Here is a 20,919-nt window from a genome sequence, read left to right as displayed (position 1 = left end):
ATTGTTACACAAAACAAATGCACTGCGATCTAATGCCGATATTCGTTGGCTCTTGTCGTTGCACGTTATGTCATTATATACACTGCTGCTTGGGCAGTGTATCTTATGCCGCGCTCGTTATTTCTGTGAGATATGAAACGTTTATTATTGCCGTGTGTTTGTGGTGAACTATTTTTTTGTAAATCTTATTTTATTTTGTTAAAATAACATATAATTATTTATTTATTATAGATACAAGGCTGAATTATAATGAGTGTCACTGTTGAAAATATGAAAATAATTATATTTTTTCAGTTATCATTACACGAAACAAATGCACTGCGATCTAACATCAATATTCATTTGCACTTGTCATTGCTATTGATATGAAACTTTTATTATTGGTGTTTGTTCGTGGTGAGAATGAAATACATTTAATAAAGCAATTTTTAATATGTAAATTTATTAATTAATAAATTCGTTACTGATTAGGAAAAAAAAAGTTTTTTTTTTTTTTATTTTTATTTTTTTTTTTTATATATGCAGCACCCCCACTTAAAATTTTCACTGGCCGCAACTGGTTTAAAGATTATCTGAACAGCTTGCACCCAAACATAAAATTCACTCTTGAACTGGAAAATACAGAAGATTATTATTCCATGACATTCTTCTAAAAGTATCTGAGGAAGAAAAAATCTTGATCTTTACAGTATACAGTAAAACCAACCACAAGTGGAAGATTCTTACATGCTGCTTCACACCAACATCTATTACAAAAAATAGGCATGATAAAAACATTATGGGACATAGCCTATAACATTTCCAGCACATTAGAAAAAAGGAATGAAGAATTTCATTACCTTAGGCATACTCTCTCCTTCAATGGGTACAAACTAAAGGCAATTAATAAAATACATCACGAATGTTACAGACAAAGCTGCATCATTTCTTCAGCATTAAAGTAGCTTCTTTTCCAATATATAAGATTTTGACGTTCTTACATTCACCAAAACCTCCACATCCTCCCATTAAGGAACCAGGAGTAATACAAAATGGGCCTACATAGCACCACAAGTACATTTTCTATGTAGGCTTGAATTGACAGTCTAGAGAGATATGCATGTTTGAACACATAAAGAAAGATGAGTAAAAAAAGAAAGCACAGATCAGGATTAGCCTTCTCCACACAACAAATACCAGCCACCAGATAGTTTGGCAAAAAACAGAAGTGCCATCTCAGAAATGCTCCATACCCCTGGACAATGTAACAAAAATAAAGATTTAATCCTATACCTAGTTTGGTCTGCATTCAAAAATCTAACAACCGTGGAACTGGGATATGAAATGCTTTATGCCACGGAACATGACAGCATCAACTAGCATTGTTCAAATGCTTGCACATTAGCTAATATAATGTTTTCTTTTGGTCACTTTTGTTTATATGTACTGGTATTGAAGTGCTTATAACATCTGTTGAGTATAATTAATTTTTTTCTAGTCTTTTTTTATAAAAGTCTTGTAAGTCTGATGATGACTTAGAAAACTTGTCAGGTTATATTGTTTATTTTAATCTGTTTATATTTAGAAACATGTGGTCTCCATACTAGAAATTAAATGAAGACCTACTAAACTGCAGAAATATTCATGTTTGTCCCATTCTTATATCATCCTTCACCAAATTAGTCTCATCAGTGACTATGACTTTTGTCCAAGTACAACTAACCACTGCCATAAACTTACCACTGTCATTATTCTGGATGCTTCTATCATTAGTATACATAAATTGTAGTAGTCAGGTCTCTTTTTATGCTGTAGATATGTTCCACAGAAAACCGCATATTAAAATTCGCACAAAAATGACCTAACGTATGTTGAAAAATTAGGGATGCATTCCATAATTTTCTAAAAACCACATAAAACCGAAGCAGTGAATTAAAATAAACCTAAAATCACATAAAAAAGTTTATGTAAAACATAAAAATTCAGGAAAATAAGAATGCCTACGTTTGTTTTGAAGCTTTATTCATTTAATTTTATTGAAAAGGAGGCCTATGTAGCTCAGTGGAGGTGGCGCTTGGTTGCTCGAAGTTAGACTTAAGTTTATATCTAGTCAGCGACTGCAGGAACTTTTTCTAAGCCTTTCTTTGACCAATTCCCGAGTTAGTCGATCTCTGGCACATGCAAGCGGGTTTTTCCACCAGGAAACTCTGGTTTTTTACCCCCGTGAACTCAAGAAAATCGACCGTCCCACATTATTTCAGACAGCAACATATCTTGTTAGGGTTAGGTACCAAAAGATGGCAGCACTTGTTGCCAGCCTCTTCATTGGTGGCTGCTATAATTAGTGATAGACATGGGGTCAGCTATCTCTGATTGGCTACTGGTGGAGACTGAACTGCCCACTCAGTCTCCAAAAAAAAGCTAGATAGGGTATAAAGGCCTCGCCTACTCCCTATAAGGGAATAAGAGGCACTAGCTGATTTATTTTTATTTAATTTTTTCATCAGAATTATCGTCGCTAGGGCCGCCCCGTGCAGTAGCATATTTTGTCACCCTTGCTCCCTTATTTTTCATACAGTTTATGCCAACTTTGCCACCCCAAAAAAACTTGCCGTCCAATGCAAATGCACGTTTTGCACCGTCGGTAGAGCTGGTCCTGATCGTCGCTGTTAGCCAATATTCAACATTTGCGAGCTGGTGTGAAATCGCTTTCATCACTTAGTCAGAGCATCAGATCTGTATCGTAAAGGCAATGGTTCTCCACAAACAGAATTAGCTTCACCCTTGTTCTGTGCTGATTTTTTCTTCTGACAATGTAATCAGTTATTAAACTTTTCGATGATGATTTTACTAATATTTTATACAGCTCGCGATATCCAGACATACAGTTCTTCAGCTCACGTTGGCATTTAAAGGCTCGTTCAGAATTTGTGTCATTAACAAAAAAATTATTTTCCAATTTATTGCACTGTTCAAGACCTCGAATTATATTTGCAGTGAGGGGGATTTTTCTTCCACTTCACTATCATTTTCTGGATCTTCGATGATATCTAAAGTTTATTGGTATCCAATAATATCATCGTCACTTAAGGCGTTATCCACAAGCAATTCATCTACATCATTTCGGCTAAATGTATCAAAACCTTCTCCACCAATTTCATGTGCCAAAGTAATGATTTCAGCTGATAATGTAAATGTTTGAATGGTTGCACCGCTTGCAACAAATCCAGGCCAAGCTTCTTTCCACAGGAATTTAAAGTTCGTGGTCTTATTTCAGCGATAGCAGATGCAACATGATAACATGATTTAAGCAGTCTCTTCTTCTTCTTCTGCAGCTTGTCCCACTTAAGGCCTCGCCTACTCCCTATCGCTGTTTGTAATGAGTCTTCTCCACAACCTCCTGTCTTAGGCTGTAGCCACATCCAAGTTCTTCATTCTCAAGTTCTCCTCCACCATCTCCCTCCATCTTTTCTTTGGCCGCCAGTGCTGTCTCCACATACTCGTCCTCCCTCCTCATCACATGACCAAACCATCTCAACCTTGCCTCCAGTATCTTTGCTCCTAAGTTTGTAACTTTCACCTTTCCCCTTTCATAGCCATTTCTCAGATGATCCTTTCTGGTCACACCGCACATCCACCTAAGCATTCTCATCTCCGTTACCTCCATCCTGCTGATTTTTCCTCAGGGCCACAGTTTCCATAGCATACGTCATAGCTGGTCTCACTACTGTCCTATAGATTTTGCCTTTTAGGTTGATCGGCACCCTCTTATCACATAGCACTCCAGCCATCTTTCTCCAGTTCCTCCATCCTGCTTGCATCCTGCATCCCACTTCCTTCTCAGCCCCACCATCCTCTTTCATTGTTGAACCTAAGTATCTAAAGTCATTGACCTTCCTGATGATATTTCCTTCCAGCTCCAGATCTCTCTCTCCTGTCTGCCATCCACTTTGCAACACATATACTCAGCCTCATACCTCTCTCTTCCAGTACTTTCCTCCAACTTTCCAGTTTAGCTGCCACTTCTCTTGATTCTGCACACAGCACGATGTCATCTGCATACAACATCATCTTCTCTCACCACCTCTATCACAATATTAAACAGGAACGGATTTAATGCTGACCCTTGATGCAAGCCAACTGTCACTGGAAAACTTTCTGTCTCTCTCAAGCAGGTCCAAACGTTTGTCTTCACACTTCTATACATCTCCTACACCAGCCTGACATATTTCTCTAGTACCTTCTTCTCTCTCAGACACCTCCAGACTTCTTGCCTTGGCACTCTATCATACACTTTCTCCAGATCAATAAATACCAGGTGTAGCTCTCATTGCTTCTCTCAAAACTTTTCCATCATCTGCCGTAACCCAAAGATAGCATCTGTCGTCGACCGACCAGGCATGAAGCCAAGTTGTTCCTTTGCAATCTCCACCTCCTTCCTCAGTCTTTCATCAAGAATCCTCTAGGATTTTCATTTTGTGGGACATCAACTTTATTCCTCTGTAATTCTTACAGTCTTGTGCATCCCCTTTATTCTTGTAGATGGGGACAAGAGTACGTTCCCTCCATTCCTCGGGTATATTTTTCTGTTGACAAACTTTTATTAACAGATCCCACAGCAGGTCAATTCCCGCTTCCCCCAGTGCCTTCCATGCCTCCACTGGAATTCTGTCAGGGCCCACCGATTTTCCATTCTTCATCCTCTTTATGGCCTCCTTCACTTCCACTCTTCTAATGTTCTGCACCATCCCCTCATAAGGATCCCCATCTTCTCTCTGAGTCCTTGCATTTTCTTCATTCAAAAGCCCTTCAAAATATATTCTCCATCTGTTTCTTATATCCACATCCCTCCTTATCCCTCCTTAATACCCTTCCTCCAGAGTCTTTGATCTGCCTCACATGTACAATGTCCTTTAATGCCTTATTTCTACATTTTGCCAATCAATAAATCTTTCTCTATCCTTCCTTTGTTTCTAATTGATCATAAAGGTCTTGATATGCCATGGCCTTCACCTGTGCAACAATTCTCTTGACTTCTCACTTTTTCTCTCTGTACTCTTCCACTCTTAACTCGTCCCACTTCTGCTATGAATTCCTCTTAACCATCACTGCTTCTTGTACATTATTATTTCACCACCAACCATCTTTCTGCTCTCTCTAATCTTTCTGGATGTTTCACCAAGCACCTCAATTGCACATCTTAGAATTGCTTTTGAATTATGTCTCAACCAATCTTGTACACTTTCTAGCCCATCCAAAATCCTCTCTAACACCTTCTCCCTAAAGGTTCCTCACACTCTTCCTTTTTAAGCGAAACCACTTAATCGTCCTCCTCCTCCTCCCATGGCTTCTAGAGGTTCTTATCTTCTACCTTATTTTAAAGTCTGCGCACAGCAGCTGGTATTTCTGCACCAATTGATCTGTTGGGATTACCTTACAATTTGTTACTGCCTTAAGATGTTTTCTTCTAGTCAAAATATAGTCAATCTGTGAACTGTTATCCACTTCAAAATGTTTTCAAATGATCTTTCCTCTTACAGAAAAAGGAATTCACAATTGCCAGATCAAACTCTACTGCGAAGTCCAAAATCCTCTCTCCTTCCTGGTTCATCATTCCCACTCCATGGCTGCCATGCACCCTTTTACAGTCCTTATTCTGTCTCCCTATATATATATATATATCCGTTCAAGTCTCCCCCGACAATCACCATCTCATTTTCTTCCAGTTCCCTCATTTCTTCATCTAGCACATCCCAGAATTCACCTTTCTCTTCTACTGTACAGCCAACTTGTGGGGCGTATACACATAAGATGACCAGTTGCTCTTCTCAAGTTTCATTCACATGATCCTGTAATTCTTCCTATCCACTTCCAGTACTTCGTTCTGCCACACACCACAATTCCATCACTATTTCTTCCATTTCACCATTTCTTATTCACTCCAGAATAGAACAATTTATACCCATCTCCTAGTTCCTTCATCTTTTCCTCCTTCCACCTTGTCTCCTATATGCATAAAATGTCCAACTTCCTCTTCCTCGTCATGTCTGCCACCTCTCTTCCCCTTCCTACATTCAATGTTCCCACTCACAATGTTCTCTCCACTTGCTGGGCTCGCTTCTTTAACCGCACCTGCCCTTGATGCGGTAGCCCTCGTCCACTTCTCGCAGCTGTAGGGTGATGTGGCTGTGCATTGGTTAAGGGGTACACCCTAGCCCTTGTATCACTTTCTTTTCGACTCATTTGATCGTAGCTAAAGCTGGGTGAAGTTTTATGACTGGATGCCCTTCCTGATGTCAACCCTCGCCATTTATCCGGGCTTGGGACCAGTACCTATTGGGGCTAGCTTGCCCCCTTCAGTGGCTGCATAAGGCAAAATGACATAGCAAGATAGGAAAGATTCACCCCTAGCCCTCGAATACTCTAATAGCATTTGGGGGGAGCAAGAAGAGAAGAAGGAAGCAATGAAAGAAGGGGAGGGACCAGTCTACAGATAATATAACAGATGTATATTACATGAAGTAAGGCATGGTCCAGCATCAGGTACCTCGGGTTTCCCATGCCCGTACTCACTAAAGTGAGACCATGATTTAAGTAGTCCAAAATAGAAAATTTTATTCAAACATCAGTTACTGTTAATGATTCATTTTCTAATTTATCTAATATAAATTGAAAAGTGTGCTTAATGTAATATTTTTTAAAAGTAGCAATTATGCCTTGATCTAATGGCTGAATAATAATAATAATTATTGTTATTAGAGAGCCTGTGTAGCTCAGTGGATGTGGCGTTTGCACACCACCGCGCTAGGCCGCACGAAGGAAGTCTTGGTTTCGAGTCTAGTCGGCGACTAGAGGAAATTTTTCTAAGCCTTTTTTCGACCGGTTCCCGAGTTAGTCGATCTCTGGCACGGGCAAGCAGGTTTTTCCTCCCGGAAACTCGGGTTTTTCGTCCTGTAAACTCAAGAAAATCGACCGTAGAACCCACATATTTTCAGACATTAAATATATTGTGTTAGGGTTAGAGACCACGAGATGGCGGCACATTTGAGCCATCTCTCTTCACTGCGTACCGCTTAATTAGTGATAGCCTTGGGCCATCTGTCTCTGATTGGGTACCAGTGGAGATTGAACTGCCCACTCAGTCTCCAAAAGTTAGATAGGGCTAAATGGCCTCGCCTACTCCCGTATATACGGGAATAAAAAGGCGTTAGCTGATTTTTTTTTTTTTTTTTTTATTATTGTTATTATTATATGACACCTCCAGGGAGCCCAAAGACTCATCGAGGGAGGGCACCTACTCTGCAACTCTCTGGCTCCACCACTCATCAATCTACCAACTACAATTACTTTCATCATCTACACCAGTGCCATCTACTGCAGACCACCACCACTAGTATTTTCACAGACAAGCACACACATCCATGCCCATGTCGGGATTCGAACCCACAGTCTTTTGGTTGGAGAGCGGATATGCTCACCACTCGGCCAACCAGGCCAGGTGCTTGTTGTATTGGGTGGAAAAAAACACTACCTGCATATTTGGATGTTCTAAATGTGGATGACTTGGTGCATTGTCAACAATTAATAAAAATTTAAAATCAAGAGCTTTTTGCTTCATATATGTTTCCACTTCTGGTACAAAGCAATTATTGAACCATTCAGTAAATACAGCAGTTGTTACCCAGGCCTTTGTATTAGCCATCCAATGTACTGGCAGCTGTTTTAGATCTTTGCCTTTTAGAGCACGTGGTCTTAGAGATAGATTTACTAGGAGGGGTTTCAACATTCAATCCCCTGATTTATTGCTACAAAGTAACAACGTTACTCGATCTTTGCTTGCTTTAAACCCACTTGCTTTTTTCTCAGACTTTGCGATGTAAGTTCAACTAGGCATTTTCTTCCAAAACAATTCTGTTTTGTCAGTGTTACACACTTGATTGGGACAATATCCACCATCTTCAATAATTTTGGCCAACTTCTCTTGAAAGTTTTGGTTGCTTCTTCATCTGCTGCTGCAACCTCGCCTGTAATCTTCACGTTATGAAGTGCATTCCTTTTTAAAAACCCAGTTAGCCATTCTTTGCTAGCCGAAAATTCTTTATCAGCCTAGGAAGTGGAAGTAGATGGCTCCAATTGCTTCATCTGTTCATAAAACCGAAGAGCTTTTTGTTTAATTAAATAACCACTTAGAGAAATTCTTCTTTGAGTTAATTCTTCAATCCAAATTACAAGCACTCGTTCCATTTTTATCTAATAAAGCATCTCTTGAGTACAGTGATAATTTGGCACTTAGTTTTGTGCCAGAAATGACAGATTTTCTTATTGTGACTTCATTCTTTTTAATTGCTCTTATAGTAGAATCGCCTAAATTAAAACGTTTACCAATTGTCTTAGATCTCTCTCCTTTTGCTAAGCAATCTAAAATTGCAATTTTCATTTCCAAAGAAATTGCTTTTCTTTGGTGCTTTTTTTCCTCCATTGGGCCAAATTAAATCTTTAAAATAAAAATTAGCAAAATTTAGACTTACGATAATGAAAAGACAAATACTTACTCACATGCAAAATTAAACTTCACGGACACTCACTGCTTACATGTTACTCATGTTATGCCAGAATGTGCTGCAACATGCTGTTCATTATATACGGTACATAAGTTTGAAGTTATGCGGTGCATAACTTCAAAACCGCATAAAAAAGATACACATAAAAAGAGACCTGAGTGTTTCCCTGGGCCTATAACTATCTGTGCATCATATATTGACTGTTCCATTCAAATTCAAGACCTGAAACCACATTCAGCATTTTTAAATCACTCTCACTCACCTCAAGGATGCCTTTACACATGCTTACCTGCGCACCACACTCCATAGCATGATTTTGTCATGCTTTAGTTTCCTCCACTTTCAACTTAAACTCTCACTGATTAATGTATGCACTGCTTATCTTTGCAAAAGCATTTGACAGGATACCACACAGAACAGGTACATCAAATTCATTCAAGTGAAATCCACCAGACTTATATAAGTCCTGCCATTCATCATATTGGCACTGTTTATATACAAATTGAAAACCATTCCTCCTGCACAATTTGTGCATTGACTCATTTACAATTGTGATCCTTTTTCTCAATTCATTCCTATCATTCCTTGGCAAGAGACTTACAGTCTTTCTTTCTAAGTCATCTTTTCACTTCTTCCAGCAACTGATTCATATATTGTTTCATGCCATACTTTTCACCTTCAAATCCTTTCACCCTTTCACTCTCCCCTTCCTTAACCCCATAACATACAAAGACGTCTGTGACACGTCTTTTGTTTATTGCACCAAAATTGATTTGAATTTTGGTTTCACATATAAATACAACCGAATATAGATGCTAGACAATCTTTTGCCTATTTCCTTTCACCCAAGAAAAGTTTCCAATGGCGTGTATTGGCTATTTCGTTTGCATTTGCACAAATTCATCATTATTTTTCAAATAATGATGAATTTGAACCAAATCACCCTCGCCCAAAAAATTGGCAGAAAAAAGACCGCTTTCTGATTTTTAATTGGTACGTTAAGGGGTTAACAGTATTGCTAACATCCTTAACCTCTTAAGAAATTTGCCCAAATACATTTGGGTATGCCCATAAGACCAAAAATTATTTTTCCCATGTTTACTTATGTGTCTTGTATTTTTTTTTTTTTTTTTAAGAATTTAAATGAAAATATGTGTATGGCCATTTCCATCTATTTATTTTGTGTTTTGGGCATATATTAAGATGGAATTGATTCTTATTGGTGGAATGTTGAGTGAGTGGTATAATGCATGCAGAAACAAATAAAAATTAGGTATTTTTTCGTTAACTTTCTCTCAGAAAAATAGTTAAGACATTATCCCAACTATTAACTTAACTAAATTACTTAACTAACCTACTATCTTCATATCCAAGAAATATGATTTTATCATGCTCTCATCAAACATTCCTCTCTCATCACTGAATCACCATACAGTATTCTCCTCCTTTCATGGTCTGACTTCTCTTTCCTTGCAGCATTTTTCTTTCTCTTCTCTGCCACTCAAGCAGCATTTCTCCAGTCACTTGAGTTCAAACTTTTGCATTCAGCCGTTATCGCCTAATCATTCTCCTAATCTTCCACTACATTTTATATTTCATATTTCATGGTGTTATCCTAATGTTATCCACCTTTGGTCACTTATATTTTCCATCAAAGAATTAGTATTATTATTAGGCGACACCTCCAGGAGGGCACTCCATTCTATACAACCCACTGTCCACACTACTTAATCCTTCATCTATACACAACAACAACATCACTACTTACGATGCCACTATCACCTACACACACACACAATGCTATCTCCCACCCACTAACTGTATTTTATGCCTATCAATTTCATGCATACTCTGGATGAAAAACTCAAGTTTTCAAGAGAAATAAACCTGCTACCTCCATATGAGATTAACTAACTCATCTTCAACTGAAAAAGCCCATATAAAAATTCCTTTCATCATGACAAGAATCAGACTTGAGGCTTTTTCACTTGAAGGACACAATTCCTGTCATCCATTCTTCCAATGCACTATGGAAGTGCTTAAAGTCCTTTCAACTAGAATCAAACCTATTCTGGTCTTTCTTTTGGTGGTCTAGCCTATAAAGTCAAATGCCACTTCCTCAGAGCTACAGTTACTTCTTCAAAATTATAATGGAAACTATGGAAAAAACTTTTAAGAGGAACTATGAAAGGTACCTGTTTCAAAAATACAACACACATATTATAAAGAATTCATAGCCATACGAAAGTATTTATCCATTTCAACATTTAATTTCAGATGTCTATTAAAAATTTCAGATACTATTAAAGAGATATGGTAATTTTTCTAAAGTAAACAGATTTTTTTCTCATATAGCTGCTGCTTAAGATCTCATATTTTCATTTTTATCACAGGACCAATACCTTGGATGATTACAGCAGAATTGTTTTCTCAAGGTCCAAGGCCAGCAGCAATGAGTATAGCAGTGCTTTCAAACTGGTTTGCCAACTTTGTAGTTGGCCTCGCCTTTCCACAACTGCAGGTAAATATTGTTACTATACATCTAGTATTGCATATAAAAAAATCACTTACATAATTTAGTAATAATTTATATCACTTAACCTTATATATATATGTCATCTGTACATCTATTAATATCATTTTTTATTTTTATGACAATACAAAGTATTAATGAGACCCAGTCTGTCATTAATAGCGATCATTATTAATAGTTCCTACATGGTAATCAACACATGTACCATCAATCCATGATGTAATTTTGCTGTAACTTGCAAAATTTTAAAAATCGAAAATTAGAGAAAATTAAAATTAAATTTATTATTATTATTATTATTCCTGACACCTCTAAGGAGTCTGAAGACTCATCGTGGGAGGACACCTACAACTGTCTTAACTGATACAACTGTCTCAACCACTACACCGAATCTCTACTACGAATCATCCATCAATGCCATCTACCACCACCACCACAACTAGTATTCTATGTCTGTAAATTGCGTTTGTGTGTGTTCTGAAGGGCTGATTTGTATGTATGTGGGATGAAAAACCCGAGTTTCCAGGAGAAAAAACCCTGCTACCTCCGTATGAGATTGGCTAACTCACCTTCAATTGAAAATCGTCCTGATAAAGATTCCTCCCGTCATGACGAGAATCGAACTTAGGCCTATTCCAATCGAAGGGTGCAATGTACCGTTGTTCTTCCAATTGCGCTAGAGGCGCTTAAACAGTCTCTTAAATTTCTGAATTGCACACTGCAGAAATTAAAAGAAGTTTTATAATTTACAGTTAATTTTTGTCGTTGTTATTCAAAATCACATGAATAATTTCATATGGGGTCCCCAAAAGTTTAAAGTAGACCAGAATTGTTTATTACCAGTGAACATCTACCTACACTTAGTATATATGTGCATTTTTAGTTATTTTTAGTAAAGCACATAATTGAATTTTGCATCTTTTGAATCCTGGCATCTGCAACTTCTGAGAAAATTATAAAAATATGTAATACTATTGTAGCACAAACAGGTAGAGGGTTGGGAAGAGAGCCTTCAAAAATGCAGCTGTTTGGTGAGAATGGTCAGGAAAGCTTAGTCTTAATATTAGAATTTAAAAAAAAAAAAAAAAAGGAAATCAGAAATTGTTTTTAGTTATGGATTCTGACAAACCTTTAATGACTGTGTGATGTAAAGTAACTGCCATTGGGGTTTATTATGCTGTAGTAGTATAGATTATTATTATTATTATTATTATTATTATTATTATTATTATTATTATTATCTCAAGGCCAAATGGAGTCAAAGACTCATCTTGTAGATCCTTTTGTCATGCACACAGCTCATCATACCATACCTTAAACACACTCAAATTCTCTGCAGACCACACTCTCAGGCAAGGCATTCCAATCATTCACAACTCTGCATGCAAAAAACCTGCTTCTCACTCCCCTGCTCACCCTCCTTATACAGCTTCCAGGGATGACTTCTGGTTCTCCCCTGATCTCTCATCGTTTTCTGTAAAACCTCTCCAACATTGATCCTTTAACAACCCCTTGCTAACTTGTAGGTCTCTATTCTATCACTCTCCTCCTCCTATCCACTAGACTCTGTAAATTACATCTTCTCAACTTTTCCTGATATTCGACATTCCAGAGATCAGAAACTACCTTATTCAGTCATTCCAACATCTTTCCAACATCTCTTCATCCTTTTGAAAATCAGGTGACCAAATCTGAGCATAGTTGTCCTTGTGTGGCCTAATCAAAGGCCTATACGTTGTAGAAATAAAGAAGATTCTTTGTAGAAGTAAAGAATCTCTTTACTTCTACAAGTCAGTGTACTCTGCATCATTCCCAGAATTCTTTGTGTTGTCCTCACAATTTTGGCAATGTGTCCCCTAAATTTAAGATCCTTATCCACTATCACCCCAAGATCTCTTATTTTCTCCACCTCCAGCAATGTATTCCCACCAAGCATAAATTCTACATCCCATCATTGTTTCCCAAATTTGAAAACCTTACATTTTGCAACATTGAACTTGTATCCCCATTTCCATGTCCATTCACTCAATTTATTAAAGTCTTCTTGTGAGGCCACAACATCTTTTCTGCTCTTCATAGTTCGTCCCAACTTTGCATCATCTGCAAACAACTGAATATCCCTATCCAAATCTTCACCAGTATCATTAGTATACAGGTTAAAAAGCACAGCAGTGGCCTTAAAACAGACCCCTGTGGCACACCACTAGTGACTTTTCTCTTCCTGGATATTGTTCCCCATACACAACTTGCTGATACATATCAGATAGCCAGTCTCTGATCAAATGCACTAATCTAACATCCAACCCCCATCCGCTCTAGTTTAACTATCAACTTGTCATGGGATAATCTATCAAAAGGCTTTGCAAAATCTAAGTATGCTGCTGTGTATCCCTCTTCTCTGTCCAAGGAAGTCGTCACCTTATTGTAATAAGTAAGTAGATTACTAAAACATGACTTCCCTTTAGCAAATCCATGCTTTCCATCAAAGATATTGCCATTGTTGTCAACCCACTTCTGGATCCTGGTTCTCACCAGCTTCTCCAACAACTTAACCACAACACCTGACATAGATAGGCCTATAATTGGATGCTTGAGTTCTATCACATCTCTTATGCAGCAGCACAATCTTGCCTTCCTTCCACTCCTTTGGAACTCGACTCAGTGCAAGACTAATATTATACTGACTAATTGCTACATATTCTAGTGGCTTCTTCTGGGTGAGGAAATACAAAAAAATAATACAATAAAGTGTTAAAATGTGAACCATTACATAACTAAAAAAAAGAACATATAGGAAACTGTTACACAAAAGTAAAAAACAGAAAAAGTGTGGAATGTGGAAGCTGCCACATGTCAATCATTTCAGTAAGTTCATGTGATAGTTGGCATAAAAGTTAGTCTGATGTGCAGAAAGATATAATAAATGACTTCTGAATTTCACATGAATCATTTCTTCTTTCTGTTAAGTGTGCCTTGTGTGTAGCTAGCCATCTTTGACGTTGCAATCATTGAAGTTGTCCTTTACGGCATGGAGCTCTTGTCTCCAATAATTTGGTGACTGTGGAAGAAGTGGAAAACTAGGCCCAAGCTGTTTTCTGTTGTTATTATTCATGTCTTAATATATTCTTTTTTGTCTTAGGGCAAACATCTAGAAGTTTGCTAATATGTAAAAAAGCCCACAAGAACAATGGAATATTATAAACTCCAGGATATTTGTTGAACGGGTTGTGGTCCTTAGGTGAACGTAATAAAGTTCATAGACTCATACAGGTTGTTACTCGCATTCTTCCTCATTGCACTATGTATCACAAAAATTAGGTATTATACATACACTCAAGAAAAGGTCAATCTCCATTACAAGAAATGAAGAAAAAATGAAAGAAGAATTACAGTCTCTACTTTAACTTCTGGTGAGTAATAGATATAAGAAATTAGTACAAAGAATATTATTCTCTACTAGTGCTCCACAACAAATTCTCAACATTTGCTACAGAACCTCAGTTTCTATCCTTTATATTTGTAGACTTTCTCTCCAAATTGCTAATCTAAAATCTCACGACATAGGAGTGGCTTTCAAACCCATTTTGACTACATGAGCTTTATTATGTTCATATAAGGACCACAACTATTTCAACAAACATCCTGGAGTTTATACCAACAGGTTGTGTATAATGGAACAGTGTCTCAAAAAAGAAGGGTAACCAGTGGTGTGCTCCAAGGTTCTGTTCTGTTCTTGGGCCCCTGCTGTTTAACTTGTTTGTAAACGATATATCAAGTGGACTGACTGGGGATCTTCAGTTATTTGCTGATGATGCAAAGTTGGGAAGAATTATAAGTAGCACTGCTGATGCTGAATCCCTTCAGGAAGATTTAAATAGACTTTTTACTTGGAGACAAAAGAGTGGGGTTGTAGTTTTAATATCAATAAGTGCAAGGTGTTGCATTTTGGAGTGCAGAAATATAAGGCTGTGTTTTTATTGATGGTGCTGTACTGCAGGAAGTGGATGAGATTAGAGATATGGAAGTGATGGTTGACAGTAGACTGAAGTTTAGAGGGCATATTGCTAGAGCTACAAAGGTTGCACATCATAGTGCTGCTATGATAAGAAGTACTCTAACATGCAAGGATAAGGAAGTGGTTGTGCCACTGCATAAGGCATTGGTCAGGCCACACTTGGACTATTGTGCTCAGATCTGGTCACCTGGTTTTCAATGTGATGTGGAGAGGGTCCAGAGACGATTGACTAAGACAATATCAGGAGTTTGGAATGCTGCCTATGGAGAGAGGTTGAAGAGATGTGGATTGCAGAGTTTGGTGGATAGGAGGAAGAGAGGTGATATGATAGAGACATTTAAGTTAGTGAGAAGATTTTAGCAGATTAATCCAGAGGAGATTATAAAAAGAGTAAAAGATGAGAGGGGAAGAACCAGAGGTCATTCCTGGAAGTTATGTAAAAGTGTAGTGAGAAGGGTGTGAGGAGTAGATTTTTCCATGGAGAATTGTCAGTGAATGGAATGCATTTCCAGAATGTGTTGTTAATGCAAATAGTGTTAAGGACTTTAAGATTCTATATGATAAATATGTTGTCAGTTGAATGAACCTCCCACGATGAGTCTGTCGACTCCATGGAGGGTGTGCCATTAGCCTAGTGGCTGTGTGCTTCGCAACCATATGCCTGGGGAAGGAGTGTCCTAGGTTTGATTCCAGTTGGAGAGAGGAAGACCAGCTAACTTCTGCCATAGCCAAGTTAGCTGGTCTTGGGCATGGACAGTAGGGTTTTTTCCCCAGTTTATCTCGGATTTTTCATTCTGCAAAGCAGGAAAACCAGTGTTGAGAACTCAACACCACTGCGGACACAGGATACACTGGGCATAGGGCTGACCACTTTATCCTGTGAACAGTTTAGGTCCGATGATAATAAACCCTCGACACCACAAGGTAAAAGAGGGAGAAAGGAAAATGAGATGAGATAATAATAATATTCCATGTTCTTGTGGAAGGAATATGTTCATTCCATATTCTGTTATTTTGTTATTCTTCCTAATCCAGAAGAAGCCACTAGCATATGTGGCGAAACTAGTTGGTATAATCATCTGTACTATTATACCTTAATAAAACCCATTGTCAGTTATTTTATATCACATTTGTTTGTTTGTTTAAAAATTCTACATACTCATCTTTAATGGCTATGTTTTTCCATCTTTATTTATGTATTAGGTCCAGTAGTCTGTTAATGAGTAGCATGACTTCTTGTAAACCAAATTTTGATAATGGTAATTAGTTAGTAATTCACATGTGAAGTCATTTTAACACTGAATGTCACTCCCGTACCTTATTGGGTTTTGCGAGTGAAGCCTTCTGCCAGAAGAAGTGATAGAATGCCTTTTCCACACAGAGTTAGCAGGACAATCACAAACATCCATGCTTCTGGCAGGATTCGAACCAGCCCTGTGTAAGAAAGGCCAACCAGGCCTGCTTGATTATGATAGAATGGTTAATTCTATCTTCACTGTATGTTATGTCTCTGAGCATGTGTTGTGTGTATGTGTATGCTTACTAGATAATTTATCTGCTTTGCATAAGAAAAAACTCAAGATTCACAGTTCACAAGAAAAAACCTTTCCATCTCCAAATATCAGATCATCTAACTCACTTTCATTTGACATGCCCTTATAAAATCACTTGTACTCTAGACAGAATTCAAACTTAGGTTCTTTCTATGATATAGTTGCACTGTTGTTTTTTTCTTTTTGTCCCATAGGACTAATGCTTCTTTGCTTCTTCATTTTCACATTCAAATGGTTCTAGAACTTAGCATGTCAGTACTGTATAGTGACCTTAGATGGCTGCAACAGAAAACTCTTTTATCATTGTCCAAGAACAGTAGCCATCGCTACAGTGAGAAACATCCCTACCTCCCCAATTTGTGATGGTAGCTAAAAGATAATGAATTGGAATTCAGGCATTAGCAATTCATTGAAATGTAAGTTAATGAGTTAGTTGATCTTATACAGAGATGACAGGGTTTTCTCCAAGAAAATCGTTCAACCCCAAACTTTCAAAACAAATTTCTTCTCTTTTTTCATTCATCCCCTCTACTGCAAAATTGCATACTTTCTCCTATCCCATATAAATTTATTCAACTGCTAGTATACAAGACTTTTTAAACCATTTTTAACATAAATTAAATATTTTTTGGTTGAGTGGTCAGCATATCCACTCTCCAGCCAAAAGGCTGCGGGTTCGAATCCCATCATTGGCATGGATGTTTGTGATTGTCTGTGAAAATACTAGTGGTGATGATGGGCAGTAGATGCCATTGGTATAGATGATAATGGTAGTTGCAGTTTGTTGTTGTAGTTGGTGGATTTAGTGGTGGAGACAGAGAATTGTAGAGTAGGTGCCCTTCCTCAATGAGATTTTGGATTTCCTGGAGGTGTTACATAATAATGGAATGGATTGCCAAAAGTATGGTGAGTGCTTTGTAGATAAACGACTTCATAGAGAGGTACAATGGATGAATGAACAGCAGTTGACGTGGTCTTCCATGATTAGTCTTTGACTCTATGGAGTTATGTGAGAAATAATAATAATAATAATTAATTACTAAAGGAAGAGCCATAAGGCTTCGATTTCCTTGGTACTGAACGAGAGTTTTTGCTCTCTTAAGGTTTCTGCCTAGTCTCTGAAGAGAACCAACCAGTTCAAAACAGATGTCAGGCCAGTGAAACCTTTATCAAATGCACGGTGTTTCAAAAAGAATGTCCTGATTTGAAAATTGTATATCTTTGCAACCACGAACCACAAATGAATGCGACTTGTACCATGTGAATGGCCTTGGTCCAGAGTCTGATATGACGACTGCTAGATGCCACTACTAGTGCACAAATAGCCGCTATGCTTAGATAATGAGAAGATGGTGTCTAGTCAACAGAAGGTTATTTTATAACTGTACCAGATTTTCATTATTAAATATAATTATTTAAAATCGGGTCATTCTTTTTGAAACACCCTGTATATGGACGCTTGTGCAGCACCCATGTCTTTTAAGTAGTGCAAGCTAAGGCAACTCAGAAATACAAAGGATTGTATTCTCATAAGCTCTCAGGTCAACTTATGCAACTTTCATAGTTTCTACAAACATTCGGCTTTGAAATAATGATAGATCTAGTATCCACTTTGCCTAAATAATAATAATTAAGACTCAGATTTATACAAACACAGGTCTCATAAAAGTCAGTGTAAATAACACCAAGAGGAGTGATCAGCATGGTATGAAAGTTCAAATCATATAATGAGAGAAAGTTAGCTAAGCTAACCAAAGGAAATCTCAGAGAGTTCTTTCACATTGTAGTGAGTAAAAGGAAGAATTATTATGGAAGAATAACTCTAACTGATGAAGAAGGTAGGAAAGTGACAACATAGAAGAAATAGTTTAGTTATGGAGTTATCACTCTGCAAGTCACCATCCAAGTGGAGGCACTGCAGTGCCAGTTGTGCTATGAATTAATGTGAAAATTGGAGTCACTTAGGAAAATGTAGAAGCTTAATGTGAATATGGTAATTGGATAAATGGGAAATCCACCTATATATATATGAGGATGGGCAAAGAATGGACAGCACCCTCTTTCCAAGCTATTTATGTCTTATCTCTGATAAAGACCCAAGGGAAGAGAGAAAGATGACAAAATAGTACCATTGCATAAAGGATAGAGATCGCATATTATAGTCTGATCAGTGTCTTGGGAGTATATTGATTAAAATACTGAAGAACTTGCTTAAAGGCAGAACTCAAGAATGGATGGATGATGGCAATACAATACTCTGTAGGAATAAGTATGGTTTTGTGAAGAGTAGGTTTTACATTATAATTTACTAACTTTAAATAATAAACTGAATGACAATGGAGTCAGTTAAAGAAAATAGCTACTTGTGATAACTACTGGACACAAAGGCAGAGGCATTTGACAAGACATTGAAATCTATTATTGGAGCAAATGGAAATGGATTTGAAATCAGTGATATGGAGAAAAGTATGGCTGATACACAGTCGAAGAATAGTATAAGTGGGAGTTGAATCTAGGAAAAGGGAAGTGATTATTAGTATTAAATTTATGTGATGTGGATGGTGGTGATAATGTAGTGTAATGTAGTAGTGTGAAATCAGGAGTTAGCTGGAAAAAGATCAATGCAGCTTGGGGGATTTTTAAAAACTGTTTAGTAGATGCAATGTCTAAATGTATTCCAAGGGTGAGAAGGTTAAATAAGGTGGGGTGTGAGATGGATGAATAAAGAGATTAAGCAAGTGATTCAGAGAAAAAGGGCATTGTGGAGGCAGCATAAGAGAAGTGGAAATAACCAATTCCATGAGGTCTACATAGACCAAGCAAGGAGGGTGACTTGGTTGGTGAGGGGTAGCTAAAGAGAGGAATGAACAGCAATTGGCTAATGAAGCCAAAAAGAATCGTAAGGAGTTCTTTCGACATGTAGCCAGCAAATGAAAGAATAATTATGGAAGGATGACATTGATTGAAGAAAATGGTATAAAGACAGTTGATGCAGAATGTGTGGTGGAGATACTTAATGAACATTCATAAAGATCTTCAATCTTGTGAATGTGACTTCATGGAAGGATTGAGAGCAGTTGATGAAGGGGAGGAGAGACTGACTGTAAGTGAGTAACAGGTGTATGGGGAGTTGAGTAAACTAGATGTTAATAAAGCTGTGGGACTTGATAATATATCACCATGTATTCTGAAAGAAAGGGAATTGACACCTGCCTTGACATATTTTTTTAATATGAGTCTTGTACTTGTCAAGTTCCTAAGGAGTGGAAGAGGGGCAAGATTGTGCCACTTCATAAAGGAGGTGATAGAACTCAAGCATCAAACTATAGGCCTATCTCTGTGTCAGGTGTTGTGGTCAAGTTGGTGGAGAAGCTTGTGAGACCTAGGATCCAGAATTGGGTTGACAACAATGGTATTATCTTTGATGGATAGCATGGATTTGCTAAAGGGAGATCATGTTTTAGTAATCTACTTACTTATTACAATAAAGTGACTGCTTCCTTGGACACAGGAAAAGGCTACACAGTAATATACTTGGATTTCGCAAAGGCTTTTGATAGAGTACCTCATGATAGGTTGACAGTCAAACTTGAGTAGATGGGGTTGGATATTAGATTGGTGCATTGGATTGGAGACTGGCTATCGCTCCCCCCATACACAACAAGTTGTGTATGGGGGAGCGATATCCAGGAAAAGGAAAGTCACTAGTGGAGTGCCTCAGGGGTCTGTTTTAGGTCCATTACTGTTTAACTTGTATATTAATGATATAGGTGAAGATTTGGATGGAGATATTCAGTTGTTTGCAGATGATGCAAAGCTTGGACAAACCATGAAGTGTAGTGAAGATGCTGTGGCCTTATAGACTTGAATAGATTGAGTGATTGGGCACGGAAATGGGGAAGCGAGTTCAATGTTGCAAAATGTAAGGTTTTAAAACTTGGAAAACAAAGATGGGATGCAGAATTTATGTTTGGTGAGAATATATTAGAGGTAGAGGAAATAAGAGATCTGGGGGTGATAATGGATAAGGATCTAAAATTTAGGGGACACAACACAAAGGCTTCTGGAAATGATGTGGAGGACACTGACGTGTAGAAGTAGGGAGATTCTTGTTCCATTGTATAAGGCTTTGATTAGGTCACGCATGGACTGTTGTGCCCAGATTTGGTCACCGGGTTTTCAGAAGGATGAAGAGATGTTGTAAAGGGTCCAAAGGAGACTGACTAAGGTAGTTTCTGACCTCTGGAATGTCGAGTATGAGGAAAGATTGAGATGTAA

General features: G+C 37.8%; 1 protein-coding gene across 3 annotated transcripts in view; it reads left to right on the top strand.

The window, feature by feature from the left end:
• The window catches only part of LOC150110672 (glucose transporter type 1-like), a 1,175,276-nt gene that overhangs the window by 1,024,780 nt on the left and 129,577 nt on the right, over positions 1-20,919 (top strand). For all 3 annotated transcript variants that reach the window (XM_090395569.1, XM_090395562.1, XM_090395554.1), the window contains one exon: positions 10,934-11,061. In XM_090395569.1, the coding sequence (XP_090251695.1) occupies positions 10,934-11,061 (128 nt within the window). The remainder of the gene's footprint in view (positions 1-10,933; positions 11,062-20,919) is intronic.

Source organism: Typopeltis vanoorti, chromosome 1, assembly GCF_054136105.1.
Source record: "Typopeltis vanoorti isolate ZY-2024b chromosome 1, IOZ_Tvanoo_1.0, whole genome shotgun sequence".
NCBI classification, from domain to species: Eukaryota; Metazoa; Arthropoda; class Arachnida; order Uropygi; family Thelyphonidae; genus Typopeltis; species Typopeltis vanoorti.
This window is presented reverse-complemented; position numbering and strand designations above follow the sequence as displayed.